We start from the raw sequence: 18,234 nt of genomic DNA on the forward strand, positions 1-18,234 counted from the left end.
GTGAGGTCTTGCAAGGCAGGCCTGGCATCTACTGAGGTGCAGAGCCCCAGCACTGCATGGGCTGAGCAGCAGTCACCTCTCCCAGCGGCCATGGTCACCTGAGCGATGGGGTGGCCTTGTAGGGAGACCCTGAGCCATCGCATCGCACACCCTGCTGGACCTGGACCTTCCCTGGGGCGGGGGTGCCACTGCCCGGTGGGGCGGGTGTCAGGAGAACAAGGCTGTCATGGGATCCAGCACCCGCCCCTGTCGCGAGCAGATTCCTCCCAAGCGCGGTCCTGGGCCACTGCGGCATCAGAGGAGACGGCGCTGCACACTGCAGGTGCACGGAGACACGGACGACAGACGTGGTTGACGGACGAATGGAGGGAGGGACGCATGATGGACAAGTGGATAATAAATGGATGATGGACGGACGCACGGGTGAGTGGAAATCAACAAAACAAATGGTGCAGGGTCACCAAAAGATGGAAAATAGATGGACAGACGAAAGGATGGCAAATCGATGGACGATGGACGGATACTGACAAAAGGATGGCAAATCAATGGCTGAATGACGGATAAACTGATACATGTCTGCATGGTGAAGTGGACAGAGAATGGATGGATGGATGGGCGGGTGGATGGATGGACGAACAGACAGACAGGTGGGTGGGTGGATGGGGAATCCCCGAGTCTTCTCTTCACCGTGGGACCCCCTTCCCACCCCTGCCGCCCACTGACCACTCTTGGACCTCAAGCCCTATTTCTCAGCTTCAGCGGGGTCACAGCCCCCTTGCCTCTTTGTACACGTCCACCTGTGCTGAATCGCCAACGATTCTAGTTCTGGCCAGCTCCCCGGCGGACAGCCAGCCCTCCCTGCCACCCCCAGTATCTACTCTTTATTCCCAAAAGAGAGAGGAAATGACAGCTGATGGACTTTCTGGTGACCCTGGGAGGTGATGGACACAGGGAGACCAATTCCAGGAGGGGGGACCTGCCCATTGCCCTGCCCTCGCCTCCCCACCCCCAGTTCCCCCCTTCCAGGACCAAACTCTCATCTCTGCACACAGCCGATTCCCAGGGTCCCAGCCAAGCATACACAAGGGCGGCTCTTACCCCAGACCCGGCTGCATCAGCCTGGGGTTCCAGCAGTTTCTGGGTGATTCTAGCAGATAGAAAAAGCCCCCCCAAAGGGACAGGGGCCACCGAGGGAAGCGGTCTTATCCAGTGCCTCCAGCAGAGGGCAGTGCTGTCCCACAGGCAGCGGTACCCAGCCTTCACTGAAGGGAGTGGCCAGCTGGCCCTGCCTCCTGCACTTCCTCCAGGGGCTCCGTGAATGGCCCAAAGCACACTGTGCTTGGGGTCTCACTGGCCATCCGCACAGAAGTGGCTTGGCTGCCGCAGATGAGTGCATAGGGCTGGTCTCAACGCCACCCCCTCCAACACACACACACACACACACACACACACACACAGCAACGGCCGGGCAGCCAGCGGTGCACGCCAGAAGCCCACGTGGGACACCTTACACTGCTCCCGCCCTGCCCTGGGGTCCCTGACCTCCCCATCCACCTGTCACTCCAGGGCACTCCCGTCTTCAGACAATAAAGGCCAGCAGGCTGTCCTGGGTGAGCAGCAGCTGGCCACGGGCCTCTGCAGCAGTCACCCCGCAGGACGACTCTGCAGTTCACAGATCCCACCCCACCTGGAGTGCCCTGCCCGGTGGCCCTGCCGGGTGGGCACTGGGAGCCCCAAAGAAGCCGCCCTGCCCTGGTGCCCCTAGACCCCGCAGGAGAGGTCAGGCATGCCCCAGAGGCTGGGCCCAGGACACAGGCGCTGATGACCAGCAGGGGGAGCCCGACTCCGAGCCCGTGGCCTCTCACACTGGCCCTGTGTGTAGTGGGCAGGCAGAAGGTGGGGCCGGCGGCTGGTCCATCCGAGCCCAGCGGTCAGGACATGAATACCTGCCCAGCACAGCTGTGCCAGCCTGGAGGCGGCAGCTGGACACCCGGGGGTCACTGCCAGGGACCTCTCCCTGGGGTGTCCCCTGTGACACCCAGCAGGTTAATGGCCACAAGCGTGGCTGCCAGGCCCCCTCCTGACCAGATGGCTGGTCCCACGTCCGAGGGGTCCTGCAGGCAGCCTCCATTCCAGCTGTCAGGGTCCAGGGCATCAGGGTGCAGCCGCCCCCCGCCTTGACACACTGCTGGAAGGGGGGGTGTGACAGCATGAGGTGCCAGCCCTAAGCCTTGTGCACGCCCCCACCCCCACATCTGCCATCAGTCCTGGCAGAATGTGAGCACACGACCAGTGTCTGACCGAACATTTGCACACGCGTGGTAACCATCTGTGTGCGTGGGTCTGTAGCATGCGTGTTGGTAGTGAGTACACAAGAGCCGTGGCAGCCCTCGCCCAGGAGCGTGGCTGGCTGCGGAGGGGTGTAAGTCAGGCCAGGGCGCCGGGTCCACACCCGGGGCTAGGAGCGTGGCTGGCCGCAGAGGGGTGTAAGTCAGGCCAGGGCGCTGGGTCCACACCCGGGGCCAGGAGCGTGGCTGGCCGCAGAGGGGTGTAAGTCAGGCCAGGGCGCTGGGTCCACACCCGGGGCCAGGAGCGTGGCTGGCCGCAGAGGGGTGTAAGTCGGGCCAGGGCGCTGGGTCCACACCCGGGGCCAGCCCAGCCCACGGACAGCAGGCACACACAGGCCGTGCATCGCCCGTGACAGCACACGGCATCACCACTGGCTGGGCAGCCGGGTGTGCCCCGTCAGGCAGAGGGACGAGCTGCAGCCCCCGGGTCAGAAGCCCCCTCGGGATCCCTCGCACGCAGACCACGCAGCAGAGCCCCACGCGGAACAAAGAACACTGAATATATTTTGAAACGTTCATATTTAGTTTCTCCTCCCCAGACTTTCCCTCCCCGCTCGGCTGCTCCGCGGTTCTGTCCCTTATCCGCCCGGCCCTGGCAGCTGCTGGGGAAGCCGCGTGGGGAAGCCGCGTGGGGAGGTGGCTTCACAGTCAGACACGGCAGCGAGGCCACGGCGGGAGTCCGGGCGGGCAGGCGGTGCCCGAGTTCTTGCACCTGCCGCAGGGAGCTTCGGCCTTGACCGGCAGCATCATCCAAGTACACGAGGGATAAAATTACATTTGTACAAAAATAGATTTCTTTTTTCTTTTTTTTTTTCTTTTAACCTTTCCCGGTGTGTCAGACGTCTCCTCCCGTCTCCACTTTCTGATCTGCCGTCCTTGCCGAAGTTCGGGCTGGGGAGGGAGGGGGCTCCCAGAGCCCGCCGCCGCCAAGCATCTGAAAATAGATGCGTTCTCTCGCCCGGGGCCGCAGGTCCGAAGCGGGGGGCTCCACCGAGGAGGGGGCCGCAGGGACTCACCAACAGGCAGGGATTTGCAGGAAAACGGAAGGGAAGTCTTCTTGATTAAAAATAAACGCGAGACACAGGCCCGACACCCAGGCCCATGCCCCGTACACACCTGCCAACTCAGCGCCTGTCCCCCTGCAGGCCAAGGCCAGGGAAGCCTGGCTTTGCAGGTGCCCCAGACATGGCAGCTGGGACGAGGTGGCCCCAGAGGCACGGGCACGGGGGGCAGGGACTGAGTCTGACACATCCATGTGCGTGCCATCTTTAGAAAATTAAAGATTGTCCCACCAAAATAACAATAATAACAATACTAATTACAAAAGAATCACCATATTTGAATCAGATTGAAGCAGTAGCGAAGAGCTGGTTAAATAAAACCCACACTTGGCTCAACCACGTGGCGAGCCACGGCCGACGCCCACGAAACAGGGCTGGCGAGATCAGGCTGAAGCATGGGGACGCTGGCCGTGCGGGGTGGCAGGGGCTGTGTGCCCAAGGGACCGGGGCCCAGGGCGAGATGGCCAAAGCCCCGAGAGCTTGGCGGGCCACCGCGACGGAGCGGGTCAGCCGGCCGGCGGAGCCCCCCGCCCCAGAAGCACAGCACGCCGACACTGAGCGGCTCGGAGGCGTTCGGCTGCAGAAGGCACCGGGGTCGGGCTGGGGTGTCGGTGGCTGGCAGGACCCGCAGGGCCCGTGTCTGACTTGTCCCCTCAGCGCCCCACAGGCCCAGACATCCTGGGAGCTGGGAGAGCTGGCCAGACGGGAGTCCACGTGGCCTCAGGACAGGGCCGACAGGGGTTCGCACACCTCAGGCCAGCTCGGCTCGGGGACACCCCCAGACGCCAGGACATCGCCCCTCCTCTGCTGCCGCCCCAACTCCCCCAGCCCACAGGACGCCCCCGCCCGGGAGCTGCCCATCCAGAGGGGGGCAGCAGCTGGAGGAGAGGGAGACGACCCCACCCCACGTGGCAAGAGCTGGGCTGCGGCAGGACGCTGGGCAGCCGGGGCCTTCTGTGCAAGAGGCGAGTTCACCCTGAGACAGGCCACATGGCACGGAGGGCACAGGACAGGCCACAGAGGGCACGGGCCACATGGGGCCGCCACGGGCGTGAGAAAAACCCCAGGAACAGTTCGAGCACAAGCCGTCAGCCCGACAGCACCGGGCCCAGGGCCTCTGGTTCGAACCTGGCCACTGGCCGCAGCCCCCTCCACCCCGCGGCCACGGCTGCCACGTGCGATCACGACATGGTCAGCAGCCGTGTTGTCTCCACCCGTGACACACTGCCAGGTCTGGCCAGACCTCGGGCGGGAGACGCCTGGGCACAGTAGCCTGGGCACCCCAGGCTGCACAGGGGCGCATGTGCGGGGAGAAAAGCTAAACCAAGAGACTGACGCCAGGGGCAGCCCCGGGACATGGGGTCCCGTCTAGTTGCCTTTCAGCCGTTCCCCTCCACTCTGAGCAAAGGGAGGCTGCTGGCCTGGAGTGGGGTGGGCGGCGGTCCCACCAGGCACACCTGCCACCACGTGCCCCCTCCTCACACCTGGCGGGCACCCGTGCTCTGAGTGGGCCAAGACCAGGCCCCCGCCCCAAGGTGGGAAGCAGGCCCCCAGAGGTGTCGGACACCAGCGGCAAAGCGAGAGACACCGGCCCCCGGCTCCCCCACCCTGTGACTCCACAAGCTGCCCGACCCTGGGGCTGGGAGCCACGGCTGGGCCTCAGGCCAGTTCTCGCCTCTCCGGCCACCATCCCGGGCCACGGGCAGGCTGGGCCGACACGCCAAGGGCACCGCCGCGGAGGTCCACGCGGGCTGGCAGGGACGGGCTCGAGCTGGGCGGCTGGCGTCCAGGCGGGCCGGGCGCGAGGGCCGGGCTGGCGGGCGGCCTAGGTCATCTGGTGCGGGGCCTCCAGCATCTCCATGAGGAAGGTGTCAATGGGCGTGTCCCCGATCAGCTTGAAGAAGAAGAGGTGCTCCAGGCACTTGAGCCCGATGGAGCGCAGGGCCGGCAGGCGCAGGAGCAGCTTGGCAAACCTGCGGGCGGCAGTGGGGACCGTGAGGGCTGGCCAGGACGGGGGCCGCATCCGCCCACCTGGCCTGCAAGGGTGGCTGGGCCAGGGCGTGTCGGCAGCTGGACACCGCAGTGTGTGCGTGTGAGAGAGAGCGACAGAGAGGGGCCGGGTGCTAGCGGTAACCGAGTTAAAGCAGCGACCCCTACAGACACACGGCGCCTGAGTGCACAGGACGGGGCGGGGGGAGCTACGGAGGGGAGTCACGGGCTGAAGTCCCACGGGAGAGGAGCAGGTGCCTGGCTCGGGGGAGCAGGTGCCTGGCTCGGGGGAGCAGGGGGCCCTTCCCACTCCGATGGCATGTCCCCGGGACACGGGGCGGGTACTGAGAGCTTCTGGGGCTCCCCACTCTTCGGGAGGTTCCTAGGGGAGGGGCCGGATGCCGGGGGCTCTGGGAGCAACAGCTGGGCCTGGGTCCTGTCCCAGCCACCCTCTATGGCAGCCCTCGCCACACGTCCTCATTGAAGGCAGCAGCGGGGCGCAGGGCTGGAGCAGGGCCAGCCGCGGGCCGCTTTCTGCTGAGCTGGCGAGACGGGCCGTGGCTGTAAGCCAGGGAAAACAGGCAGCCGGCCACCCCCTCCTGTGGAAGCCGTCCTCCTCCTCCTCCTCCGGGAAGTTTCACTTTAAACCAAACCAGATGAGGGCTCAACGGGCAGCAGGCCACTTAACCGTGTGCACGCCAGAGCGAGGGAACCGGGGCGGCCCGGACGGGAGGCCGAGTCTACATGAAGCCTCCTGCCCCGATGAGGCACGTGCCCACAAGCGAGGGCCGGCCCCCGGGAGGGTGTGGGGCACACAAGCCCTGCTCCAGCCCTGTGCGCCTGCTGTGTACACACAGGGAAGCCTCTGCTACCCGCTGGTGCGACCCAGCCCTCACCATCAGGGCCTGGGGCGGCCCCAGGCAGGAGCTGCCACGGGGTGCCCTGCCGGGACACGCAGACCTGGGGCATCGGCTCACCTGCCGGGCTGCTCCGGGTACTTGTGTTTGCAGTAAGCCTCCAGTGACGCGTACACCTTCTCCCTCAGCGCCTCCACCTCCGCCGGGTTGGACAGGCCCTTGGAGTCTGCAGGGAGAGGCCACAGCGGTCAGGGTTCCTCGCCTGGCAAGATGAGGGTCCCGGGGGCTCTGAGCCCCTCACCTGGTGGTGGGGGTGAGGTGGGGGGCAGGGGAAGCAGTCCCCAGGCAGCCAGGGCTCCTTGCCCGGCAGAGGAGGGTCCCCAGGTGGTCAGAGCCCCTTGCCCGGCAATGGGGGCGGGTCCCTAGGCAGTCAGGACCCCTTGCCCAGCAGTTGGGGGTCCCCAGGCAGTCAGGGCCCCTTGCCCAGCAGTTGGGGGTCCCCAGGCAGTCAGGGCCCCTTGCCCAGCAGTGGGGGGTCCCCAGGCAGTCAGGGCCCCTCGCCCAGCAGTGGGGGGTCCCCAGGCGGTCAGAGCCCCTCGCCCAGCGGGGCTCAGCGGCCATGAGAGGACCAGGAGCAGGTGACACGGGCGTGGACAGGAGGGCCGTACCGGGATTGAACAGGACGATGGCACGCAGGCAGCCCAGCTCTGTCTTGTCCATCTGCATGTCCCTCATCTTGGACACCAGCTCCGTCAGCACCCTGCAGGTGACAGGGCCAACCCCGAGCTCCTGTCACACCGATGCCACCTGGGACCACGCCCTGGCAGGCGACAGGGCCAACCCCTCGCAGCCCGGGAACCTCCTGACGTGGAGCCAAGGCAAGCGGGGACCCAGGCGTCAGGCGGAGCCCACAGCTCTGCGTCCTCTGGCCCTCACACTGTCCAGGCCCAGTGGGCAGGTGGCTGGGGCCCCACGGGCAGCCCGGTCAGGCACAGCGTCCACAGCAGCACAGAGGACCCCATGTGGTGTTGGCCCCAGTGGGGCCTCCCCGTCCCCCACAGGGCCTCCAGTCCCCCCACAGGGCCTCCAGTCCCCCCCCCGGGCCTCCAGTCCCCGAGCAAGGCCCCCCAGTATCCCCCCAGGGTCCCCAGTCTCCCCCCAGGGCCCCCAGTCCCCCCACAGTGCCCCCCAGTCCCCCACAGGGCCCCCAGTCCCCCACAGGGCCCCCCAGTGCCCCCCAGGGCCCCCAGTCCCCCCCGCAGGGCCCCCAGTCCCCCCCGCAGGGCCCCCCAGTCTCCCCCCAGGGCCTCCAGTCCCCCCGCAGTGCCCCCCAGTCTCCCCCCAGGGCCCCCAGTCCCCCCACAGTGCCCCCCAGCCCCCCACAGGGCCCCCCAGTCCCCCCGCAGGGCCCCCCAGTCTCCCCCCAGGGCCCCCAGTCCCCCCCCAGTGCCCCCCAGTCTCCCCCCAGGGCCCCCCAGTCCCCCCGCAGTGCCCCCCAGTCCCCCCGCAGTGCCCCCCAGTCCCCTCGCAGTGCCCCCCAGTCCCCTCGCAGTGCCCCCCAGTCCCCCGCAGTGGCCCCCAGTCCCCGCCCCACACCTGTCGAAGATGGCGCCCACCCCTGCACTGTGGGCGCTGTTCCGGTGCACGTGCAGCCCCGTGGCCAGCAGGATCCCGTCCTTCACGGCGATGGACCGGTGCGAGAAGGAGGCGATGAGCAGCTCGTTCCAGCCTGACAGACGGCAAGGTCACTCAGCCAGGCCCCGAGCCCCGCCCCCAGAGCCACCTGGCGCCAGGGTCCCCGGGACAGGCGCCCGAGCATGGAGGTCTGGGGACAAAGCAAGGCCCTGGCAGTCTCGGGGTCCTCTGGGACAACGTGGGGACCCAGGTCATCCAGACTTCAACACACTGGACGAGCACCACCGGCCTGGTCCTAAACTCGGGGGCTCCATGTGCCACACGGGGGGATTCCGGCACAGGGTGGAAACAGGGCGGCCTGGAGCCACAGCTCTCAAAACTAGAGCAGGCGGCAAGGAGTTAAAGTAGAGAACAAAACATCGGGGCTCCGTGATGATGGGGTCACGTGTCACCCTGCTCAGTCTCTCCACAGACCACCTCGCAGGGAAACCAAGGACCCCAAAGCTGTGGCCCAGGAGCCTTGAGGGCCAGTCCACGGGCAGGTGGTGGGAGCTGCGTCCGGCTCCTGGCCGACAGGCTCCTGTAACCACGGTGCCATGGGACACTCTGCACCCTCCCGTGGCAGCTTCTGAGACATGGCACAGGGAGCCCCACACAGCTGGGTGTACCCGACCCCATTCCACAGCCTGGTCACCTGAGGGGCTGGGGCAGTGACCAGATCCCCTGAGGCCCCAAAGCAGGGCTGCCTCCCCCAGGCCCCGGATGCAACCACAGCAAGGGGAGAAGCCTGGCAGTGGGCGTGGCACTGCCTCATACAGACCTAGCCAGCAGGTCCCACCTGCCCAGATGCTCCTCAGAGAGGAAGGCAGGCAGCCCTGGGCGTGCATTTATAGAGTGCCGGCCACCACCCCGCCCCAAGGACACGACACACAGGTGTTCCGGAGCCCCGCCAAGCCCATGCCCTCTGTGCCCCATGTTCACTCTGGTCACACCACCAGCCTGCACACTTGGGACCACCCATTGGGTGAGCTGAGCCCCTCAGTGCCTTCCATGTAATGCCAGCATCGTAGGGTGCCAAGCAAGGGGCATGTGGGTCCCAGAACACCCAGCAAGTCAGGACAGCAGGTTGGTCCCGTCCACAGCCCAGGAGCTGGGCAGAGCTCAGCCCATCCTCTCCAGTGGTCCTGCCCCCTCACGTCCCTGCTGGCTACTCTGAGGGACCTGGCATCCACCCCAGTGGCCAGCTCACCCCTCAAGGCCCAAGAGCTCCTGGAGGGGAGCCACTTCCGCACTGGCTTGGAGCACGGATGGAGTCAGGCCACGCCCCATGGCCTGCCTGTCTGCCCCTCCACCCAGAGCCACACCGACTCTCCCAGCCCCTGCCACACCCCGTGGCCTGCCTGTCTGCCCCTCCACCCCGAGCCACACCGACTCTCCCAGCCCCTGCCATGCCCTGTGGCCTGCCTGTCTGCCCCTCCACCCAGAGCCACACGGGCTCTCCCAGCCCCTGCCACACCCCGTGGCCTGCCTGTCTGCCCCTCCACCCAGAGCCACACCGACTCTCCCAGCCCCTGCCATGCCCCGTGGCCTGCCTGTCTGCCCCTCCACCCAGAGCCACACCGACTCTCCCAGCCCCTGCCACACCCCGTGGCCTGCCTGTCTGCCCCTCCACCCCGAGCCACACCGACTCTCCCAGCCCCTGCCATGCCCTGTGGCCTGCCTGTCTGCCCCTCCACCCAGAGCCACACCGACTCTCCCAGCCCCTGCCATGCCCCGTGGCCTGCCTGTCTGCCCCTCCACCCAGAGCCACAGGGCTCTCTCAGCCCCTGCCACACCCCGTGGCCTGCCTGTCTGCCCCTCCACCCCGAGCCACACCGACTCTCCCAGCCCCTGCCATGCCCCGTGGCCTGCCTGTCTGCCCCTCCACCCCGAGCCACACTGACTCTCCCAGCCCCTGCCACGCCCCGTGGCCTGCCTGTCTGCCCCTCCACCCCGAGCCACACCAACTCTCCCAGCCCCTGCCACGCCCTGTGGCCTGCCTGTCTGCCCCTCCACCCCGAGCCACACCGACTCTCCCAGCCCCTGCCACACCCCGTGGCCTGCCTGTCTGCCCCTCCACCCAGAGCCCTTGAGGGCCATCTCTGCTGCCCCGCATCCCTCAGGATAGGCAGGGGTGGAGCCATCCCTGAGCTAGGGGCCCTAATCCTGCAGCGTTGACCCACAAATGGCTCCAAGTACAGTCCTGCCCTAGTATGGGACTACTGTGGGGCTGTGGCTGCCGTGTCCCCCCTTAGGGACACTGCCCAGCAAAGCAGAGACACCAGGCCTGGCAGTAATGCTGACCACAAGCTAACCTGGTGGTCCCCAGCTCCCCTGCGGTGCCAACCCCCAGGATCTGCAGTGCAGAGGGCCCTGTATCCACAACTCACACTGCCCCTGGGCACAGAGCCCCCAGCCTGCCAGTCAGACCCTAGCATGGAGCCACGGAGGGGCTCAGAGGGCTCAGTGCCCCTTGCTTGCAGACCCACATGCCACCCAACCCTATTCCCTGCCAATGTGCCTGGGGAAGCAACAGAGAGCAGCCCAAGTCCGCGGGTCCTTGGACCCACATGCGAGACCCGGCTGAAGCTCCTGGCAGGGCACCGGCTGCTGTGGCCATTTGGGGAGTGAATCAGAAAATGGGAGCTAATGAGTGCTCGCTCACTCTCTCACTTCACCTTTCAAACGAGTGTCAGCTCCCTCCGGGGGCCTTCCAGGGACAGGGACAGCACCCATGGGTGCAGCTGAGCCCTGCAGAGCTGTGGATCCTTGCAAATGAACACTGAGGCAGGAGGAGGAGGGACGGAGCAGCAGGACTTGACCCCGGCACAGCACTCAGCTGCACCCATGTCCCTGTGCACGCAGAGTGGGCAGCCGGTCTCACGCAGACCCTCACGGGCAGGGACACGGAGCATCCACCCGCAGCAGAGACCCCCGCACCCCACAGCTCCTAAGCACAGGGGCGGGGTCTGGGGCCCTGACAGCACTGCCCCACCCGTGGCTCCGTCTCGCCAGCCGGCCTGGTCACTTACCTGCCCGCAGTAGGATGACCTGGTCATCGAGGGGCAGCTCGGAGAAGTGTGGGACCCGCTTGGCCCACTCCACGAGCGTGAAGAGCTGCTTATCGGCCGCCTGGCAAATGTTGGTCACCGGATCGTTGGGCTGCAGGGAGGGAGGGGCAGGGCGCTCAGCCCAGGGCCTGGTGGGGCATGGCCGGGATGCCCACAGGCCCCACTGCAGGGGGATTTCTGCTGGACAGGCAGCCCTGGCAGACCCTGCCTGGGCAGCTGAGAGGCTGGCGACCTAGGCCGCGTGCTGAGTGCTGGGGCGTGGGCCCCTAACGGTGGCCAGGACCCCCAGGCAGGCCCAGGAGTGAGGGCTCAGGGCAGGGGTCTCCCCAAGGTGACACCACGACCTCAGAAGGAGCCCAAGAGATGGCACTCCGGGCAGAGCAAGGGAACCAAGTCAGTGACCCCAACTCTGTCCCATGAGGCCGGCAGGGGAGAGGGGCTCCGTCCCAGCTCGGTACCCTCCCAGACGAAGACGTGGTGGGGTCCACGTCCACCAAGAGTCAGGGCCAGAGGACAACCAGCACTCGCCCATAGCGGCCTGGGGCCAGGGCTGCAGCCCACCCCTGCCTCCCCTCCCCTCAAACCTTCTGAGGGTGGAAGGGGTCAAGGAGCACGGCAGGTCACGTGGGAGCAGCTGGGGTCAAGGTGAGGGCTCTCTGACTGCGGCTGGGAGCTGCACCAACACGGCCCCTCGCCTGTGTCCACTCAAGGGACAGACAGGCCTAGGGATGGTGCCACAGGCTGCCTGCAGCACCCCTCCCACCAAGGGGTTGAGACCCTGACCCCCAAACCACTGGACCCCACAGGGTCACCAGCCAGGACAGGAGCTCATGGCGCAGGCGGCAGAGGCCCCCAGTGCCTCAGCAGCGTGAACAGAGGTGACAACTGGGCGGACAGTGATGGCTGAGTGGGCAGTGAGGGCTGGGTGGCCAGCGAGGGTGAGCGGGCAGTGGTGAGGGCTGGGTGGGCAGTGGTGAGGGCTGGGCGGGCAGTGGTGAGGGCTGGGTGGGCAGCGAGGGCTGGGTGGGCAGTTGAGGGCTGAGTGGGCAGTAATGGCTGGGCGGGCAGTGGTGAAGGCTGGGTGACAGTGAGGGCTGGGTGGGCAATGATGGCTGGGTGGGCAGAGAGGGCTGGGTGGGCAGTTGAGGGCTGGGTGGGCAGCAAGGGCTAGGTGGGCAGTGGTGAGGGCTGGGTGGGCAGTGATGGCTGGGAGGGCAGTGAGGGCTAGGCGGGCAGTTGAGGGCTGAGTGGGCAGTAATGGCTGGGTGGGCAGTGGTGAGGGCTGGGTGGGCAGTGAGGGCTGAGTGGCCAATGGTGAGGGCTGTGTGGGCAGCAGTGAGGGCCGGGCAGGTAGTGAGAGGGCTGGGTAGGCAGTGGTGAGGGCTGGGTGGGCAGTGGTGAGGGCTGGGTGGGCAGTGATGGCTGAGTGGGCAGTGATGGCTGGGCGGGCAGTGGTGAGGGCTGGGTGGACAGTGAGGGCTGGGAGGGCAGCGAGGGCTGGGCGGGCAGTTGAGGGCTGAGTGGGCAGTAATGGCTGGGTGGGCAGTGGTGAGGGCTGGGTGGGCAGTGAGGGTTGAGTGGCCAATGGTGAGGGCTGTCCGGGCAGCAGTGAGGGCCGGGCAGGTAGTGAGAGGGCTGGGTGGGCAGTGGTGAGGGCTGGGTGGGCAGTGATGGCTGAGTGGGCAGTGATGGCTGAGCAGGCAGTGGTGAGGGCTGGGTGGACAGTGAGGGCTGAGCGGGCAGCAGCGAGGCCCGGGCAGGTAGTGAGAGGGCTGGGTGGGCAGTGGTGAGCACCAGGCAGATGGCGGAGAGGGCCAGCGGGCACCCCGGGCGGCACTCACCGAGCTGGGGTTCAGCCCCATGTTCGCCTCCACGTAAGTCTCGGTCTTGGGCTCCACGGCCAGCTCGGCCTCCAGGATCTTCTCCACGGGCATGTCCTCGTTGGCGCTGCTGGTGGACTCCACCTCGTTCTCGTTCCGGTCCTTGCCTCGCTGCCGTTCCTCCTGCACGGCTGCGGACGGGACGCGGGGAGGCGCCCGTGAGCCCAAGGCCAGCCCGAAGCAGCGTCCATGCCAGCCAGCCATGGAGTGCCAGCCATCACGGCCTGGGCCGGGGCAGGAGGCCCCACATGATGGGGAGGGGCTCGCCTTTGAGTCCGACAGGGGGCGACCCTGCAGACTCCCTTGCCCTACCCCTACGGGGCCCTAGAGAAGGGTGGACAGGCTCCTGGCCCTGCCCAGCCACTCTCAGGCCTGGTCCTGCCCATCCAAACACTGTCCATTGCTGTTCCACTGGCCACACCTGTCCCTCGGGCCTGTTGGGGCGGGACCCTGGAGGCAGCACTGGTCACTGGGCCCCCAGGCCCACACTCCCAGCCCAGGCCAGAAAGAACTGGTCAGCTGACTCCACCAGCTGCTAGCCTCTGACCAGTCCTGCAGCTTGGGTCAGGCCTCAAGAAAAGGGTCCTCTGGCCCTGAGGGCAGCCAGGTACCACGACCCTCCCCCAGGCCCCAGCCCACCGGCCTAAACAGCACCAGGGGAGCCACCTGCCCACGCCTGTCGGCCTGCGAATGTCCACACTGGCAGGGTCCAGGGGGCAGGCTGGGGTGTGGACGGTGCTTAGCTCAAGGCAGCTGCCATAGCCAGCAGGTCCTGCCGCAACAGGGGCCCTAGTCCCACCTCCCCACGACAGCCACACCTGCCACCCCGCCCCACGGAGGAGCAGGACAGCTGCAGGACGGGGCGCCCGCAGTCCTTGCCCCACAGGAGGCCTCAGCGTGTGCCCCCTGCTGCCCTACACCCACATCTCTAAGCACCTGGTGCCCAACAGCACCGACTCCCCGACCCACCATGGGCGGGCCAGGTGGGCACCCCGCTTTTCTGTCCCCAGACCCCAGGACAGCACCCTCTGAGGGCTTGTGGGTACTGCCACTTCTTTGGGCCTGGCATGGTGCTGGCCCCTACCCTGCGGGCGCCACCTGGCGGCTGCAGGCACTCTCAGAGGCCTGCCAAGCCACAGACCGGTCCCTCCCGTTCCCCCTGCACACCTGCCCCCCATGGGCTCCGAGGGGTCAAGCTCAGGCCACCTCTTGGCCCTGCCTTCAGGTGAGACAGAGAATTGAAGAAACAGCGGAGGGAGAGGGAAGCAGCCATGCATCCTGGTCCTTCCTAGCCACTGCCCGGGCTCCGCTGGGCCCCCGTGCCACCTGCGTCTGGGCCCTCTCTAGCCACTGCCCAGGAACCCTTGCCCCCCGTGCCGCCTGCGTCCCAGCCCCCTCCCCTCTAGCCACTGCCCAGGAACACTCACCCCCCTGCCCCCGTGCCGCCTGCGTCCCAGCCCTCTCTAGCCACTGCCCGGGCTCCACTGGGCCCCCATGCCGCCTGCGTCCCAACCCCCTCTAGCCACTGCCCAGGGACCCTCGTCCCCCATGCCGCTTGCGTCCCAGCCCCCTCTAGCCACTGCCCAGGGACCCTCGCCCCCCATGCCACTGCAGCTGCCACCAAGCACCAAAAGCCAAGAGCATCCTCTGTCGGCAGGCAGTGCCACATGAGTGCTGTGCCCCCCGCCCCCCAGCACCCCACGGGCTGGCTGGAGCCTGGGACTTTCCATCCACGTGGGTAGATACAAGGACAGAAGGCCCACCTGGCACTTCCAGGACATAGCAGCTGGGCCAAGCCAGGCGGGAGCCCGGAGGCAACGTTTTGCAAGCCCAGCTTTTCTGCTACACCTGATGGCAGGTGGGGCTGGGCAGGAAGCCAAGGGCTGTGGACGGCAAGGAGCTCAGGGAGTGGAGGGGCTGTGCAAGCCAGGCGTCTCTCACCCCTGCTGCACGTGGCAGGTGCTCATCTGGTCTGGGCCAGAGCCACTGGCCATGCCCAGATGTGGGCACAGGGAAAGCTAATGCTGAGGCTTCCGGGCACTCTCCCCTCGCAGGAGGCACCTGCCTGTCACGGTGGGCAGGAGCCACGGGCTGCGGGGAACCTGCGTCAGGACGCTCAGCAGCTCAGAGCTGCAGGCCCTGGGCTCAGGCAGCCTTACCCACTGCCCCCCAGGTGAGGGAAGCTATGACAAACTGCCCTCAGCTGGGGGCAAGCCAGGACAACACCCACAGGACCCCTCCCTGCAACGCCCACCCTCTGCCCCCGGAGCCAGCCCAGTTCTGGGGTCTCTGCCTCTCTAGGAGAGTCCCGGGTGGGCATGGGGGGCTCTGGGCCAGTGGTGCGGGCACCCCAGGGTGCCTGGAGCAGGCGGGTATCGGAAGGGGACTCTTGGACGCCAGCCTCCTAGGCGGGGGCGGCCAAGAATTAATTAGCAAATGTTTTGCGAAGCGCTTTGAAGCTGTGAAGGGCCCGGCGGCCCCAGCCGCAGCATCACAAATATTACCGTGTGATTTACAGCCGGCGGGGGCGAGGGGGGCGAGGGGGGCGAGGGGGACGAGGGGGGGAGGGGGGGAGGGATTTATGTGCTGCCAATTCCATCACCTTCTAGACACAGTCCTGTTTGACTTGTGTTCCGCTGGCGCCGGGGAGCCCGGACGGGAGGTGTCTCTAAGTACAGGGCCTCCTTATGCTCCGGGCAGCGCGAGGAGGTGGGAGGCACAGGCCCAGCTGGCCCGGGCCCCAGGTGCGGGAGATGCACAGGCTTGGGGCTCGGGACTTGGTGCAGCAGCAGCAGCCAGAGGTCCAAACCGCTACACCATCCTCAATGGTGGAGCAGGTGGGCTTGGTGCAGTGCCCAAGGCTCCGTGCTGGGGGTGTAGGGCCCACAGACACCCCAAGAAAGGGTGCCGCTCCCCATCCTCCAGCTGAGACATAGCCCAGGCAAGGCCTGAGACAGGAGGACCAAATCCCCAACGGCCAAGAGGGGCCCTGCAACCAGGACGCCCTGCCGGGGCCCTGACACTCAGGGGCTGCCTGTTTCGGGAAAGCTGGCCTTCTGTCCCTCAAGGGATTCGACAAGGCACACGCGAGGATATATAACGGCCACGCAGGCACACGTATGTGCTGGTGCCACAAGACACGTATGTATGCCTATGTGCAGACACGCTGCGGCCGCCACCCTGGCTCGCCTGCCACCCACCCACCACCACACAGCTGAGAACACAGAGGCCTCGCTGTTGAAACCCACGTGCCCAGGGTCACACGCCCAGAAGGCGCGTCCCTGCACGGGAACTACCGCGCACACACACACACATGGCCCTACACTGTCTGCCCCCGATCCTGCAGGCAGGAAGGAATGGGGAAAGGCCTTCCTGGGGGTGCTGTCCCTCCCAGGCCGGCCCAGCGTCACCTCCCCAGGGCCCAGGCCATCTGTCCCTTCAGACCAGCACACCTGCAGGTCCCGAGCCCTGGCCCCTGGCTGCTCTCGCAAACAGGCCTGGACGCAGCCTGGCCAGGGGCCAGGGCCCCACCCATGCATTTCCCAGGGGCCTCTGCCCACCCCCCCAGTCCGGGAATGCGGCTCAACGAGTCCCTGGTGGTGGCTGCCTGTGAGTGCAGGCCCCTGCGGTTGCCCAACACGAGATGTTATCGCCCACTGCACCCTTCATTAGCGGTGCAGGGTCAGGGGGAACACCCCTCCTGCCCGTGGCAGAACCACTCTGGGGTCCGAGCTGAGCCCTTGCCTGAGGCCAGCCGGGCCTGGCGCCAGCCCGATCTTCCTGGCAGTACTGCGCCAGGCGGCAGGGCCCAGAGCTGCGCCACAGCTGCGCAGAGGGGCGCCGGGCTGACGGCTCACACTCCGAGCAGTGCTGTTCAGCTACCTGACCCTCAGAGCCCACAGTCACAGCCACCGCCACCTGGGAGCCCTCCTCATAGGGGTCTGCCCAGTGTGTGTGGGGGTCAGGGCCCCAGGGGCAGGTAGCGTTGGCTTGTCCCAGGCAGGGCCGCCTATTCCAGGGAACACGGAGGACATGGGGTGCAGGCAGGGAACACAGCACGCCCCCACCCCCACCCCGCAGGAAGACAGGTCCTGGGGACAAGCAGAACAAGCTGTGCGGCTGCTCTGGGCACACAGCCCTTGGCCAAAGGCTGGAGATGAAGATCAGGGAGCGGTCAGGTGGGTCTCTCCTTGGCCAGCACTCGCCTGCCCGCCTGGCACCAAGGACAGAGGGCAGCAGTGATGCCGTACATGGGCTCTGGACTTGGCAAAGTGTGCAACCCAATGCCTGCCCCTGGCTGGCTTCAAGACATCCCCAAGCTCCACTCCTCCACCCTCGCTGGCATGGGACATGAGGCCGGGACAAGAGCCAGCCCAGCCCTGGACCCCGGAGAAGGCCTGGACCCCCTGGGCTTGGCTTATCCTATACCGTGAGCTCCAAGCACAAACGCGTCAACGCCAGGGCCACAGCCAGGGGCACAGCCAGGGCCACAGCCAGGGGCACAGCCAGGGCCATGGCGGCCAGGGGGCACAGCCAGGGCCGCAGCCAGGGCCACAGTCAGGGCCGCAGCTAGGGCCACAGCCAGGGCCGCAGCCAGGGCCGCAGCCAGGGCCGCAGCCAGGGCCACAGCCAGGGCCGCAGCCAGGGCCGCAGCCAGGGCCGCAGCCAGGGGCACAGCCAGGGGCACAGCCAGGGCCACAGCCAGGGCCACAGCCAGGGACGCAGCCAGGGCCGCAGCCAGGGCCACAGCCAGGGGCACAGCCAGGGCCACAGCCAGGGCCACAGCCAGGGCCATGGTGGCCAGGGGCACAGCCAGGGCCACAGCCAGGGCCTTAGCCAGGGCCACAGCCAGGGCCACAGCCAGGGCCACGGCGGCATGGGTGGGGTCCAGCTGGCGCTCTTGTTTTTCAGCAAGAACGGCCAGGCAGAGGAGACAGTACAACACGGGCAGCCATGCGACATGGCATCTGTGGCACCGCCCCCAACCCCGACTGGGGCTCCAGCTCAACGGGGAGGCATCGGTGTGGGTGCTGCAGGGAGCCCCATTCCATCAGGGCCGAGTGTGCAGAACCACACGGTACAGAGAGGGGAAGGGGCCCCTTGGGCTGCCACGGGTCAGAGACCAGCCTCGGGCCCTGGGCCTTCCAGCCTCCACTGGCCGTGGTTTCCGGGAACGCCAGCTCCCGGCCGTCTGCCTCGAGGGGCCCAGGCAGAGAACACGGGGCTCATGGTCCATCTCCCCGATACAGACGCCGCTCAGGAAGGCGGGTGGGAAGCCCAGCCGGTGCCCACATGGCCGAGAGCGTGTGCCAGGAGGAGGCGGTGCGGGGTCCCCGTCCAGCGCCACGGCCTAC

At 67.2% G+C, this 18,234-nt stretch overlaps 1 protein-coding gene across 3 annotated transcripts in view; it reads right to left on the reverse strand.

Moving 5' to 3' along the window:
* Nucleotides 1-2,848: 2,848 nt before the first annotated feature.
* The window catches only part of RXRA (retinoid X receptor alpha), a 63,404-nt gene continuing 48,018 nt past the window's right edge, over nucleotides 2,849-18,234 (reverse strand). For all 3 annotated transcript variants that reach the window (XM_040963375.1, XM_040963376.1, XM_040963378.1), the window contains exons 5-10: nucleotides 12,842-13,011; nucleotides 10,962-11,091; nucleotides 7,852-7,984; nucleotides 6,924-7,015; nucleotides 6,376-6,481; nucleotides 2,849-5,382 (exon numbers count right to left, since the gene is read on the reverse strand). In XM_040963375.1, the coding sequence (XP_040819309.1) occupies nucleotides 5,235-5,382; nucleotides 6,376-6,481; nucleotides 6,924-7,015; nucleotides 7,852-7,984; nucleotides 10,962-11,091; nucleotides 12,842-13,011 (779 nt within the window). In that variant the 3' untranslated portion in view covers nucleotides 2,849-5,234. The remainder of the gene's footprint in view (nucleotides 5,383-6,375; nucleotides 6,482-6,923; nucleotides 7,016-7,851; nucleotides 7,985-10,961; nucleotides 11,092-12,841; nucleotides 13,012-18,234) is intronic.

Source organism: Ochotona curzoniae, unplaced genomic scaffold (assembly GCF_017591425.1).
Source record: "Ochotona curzoniae isolate NIBS_2020 unplaced genomic scaffold, NIBS_Ocur_1.0 scaffold_3208, whole genome shotgun sequence".
NCBI lineage: Eukaryota > Metazoa > Chordata > Mammalia > Lagomorpha > Ochotonidae > Ochotona > Ochotona curzoniae.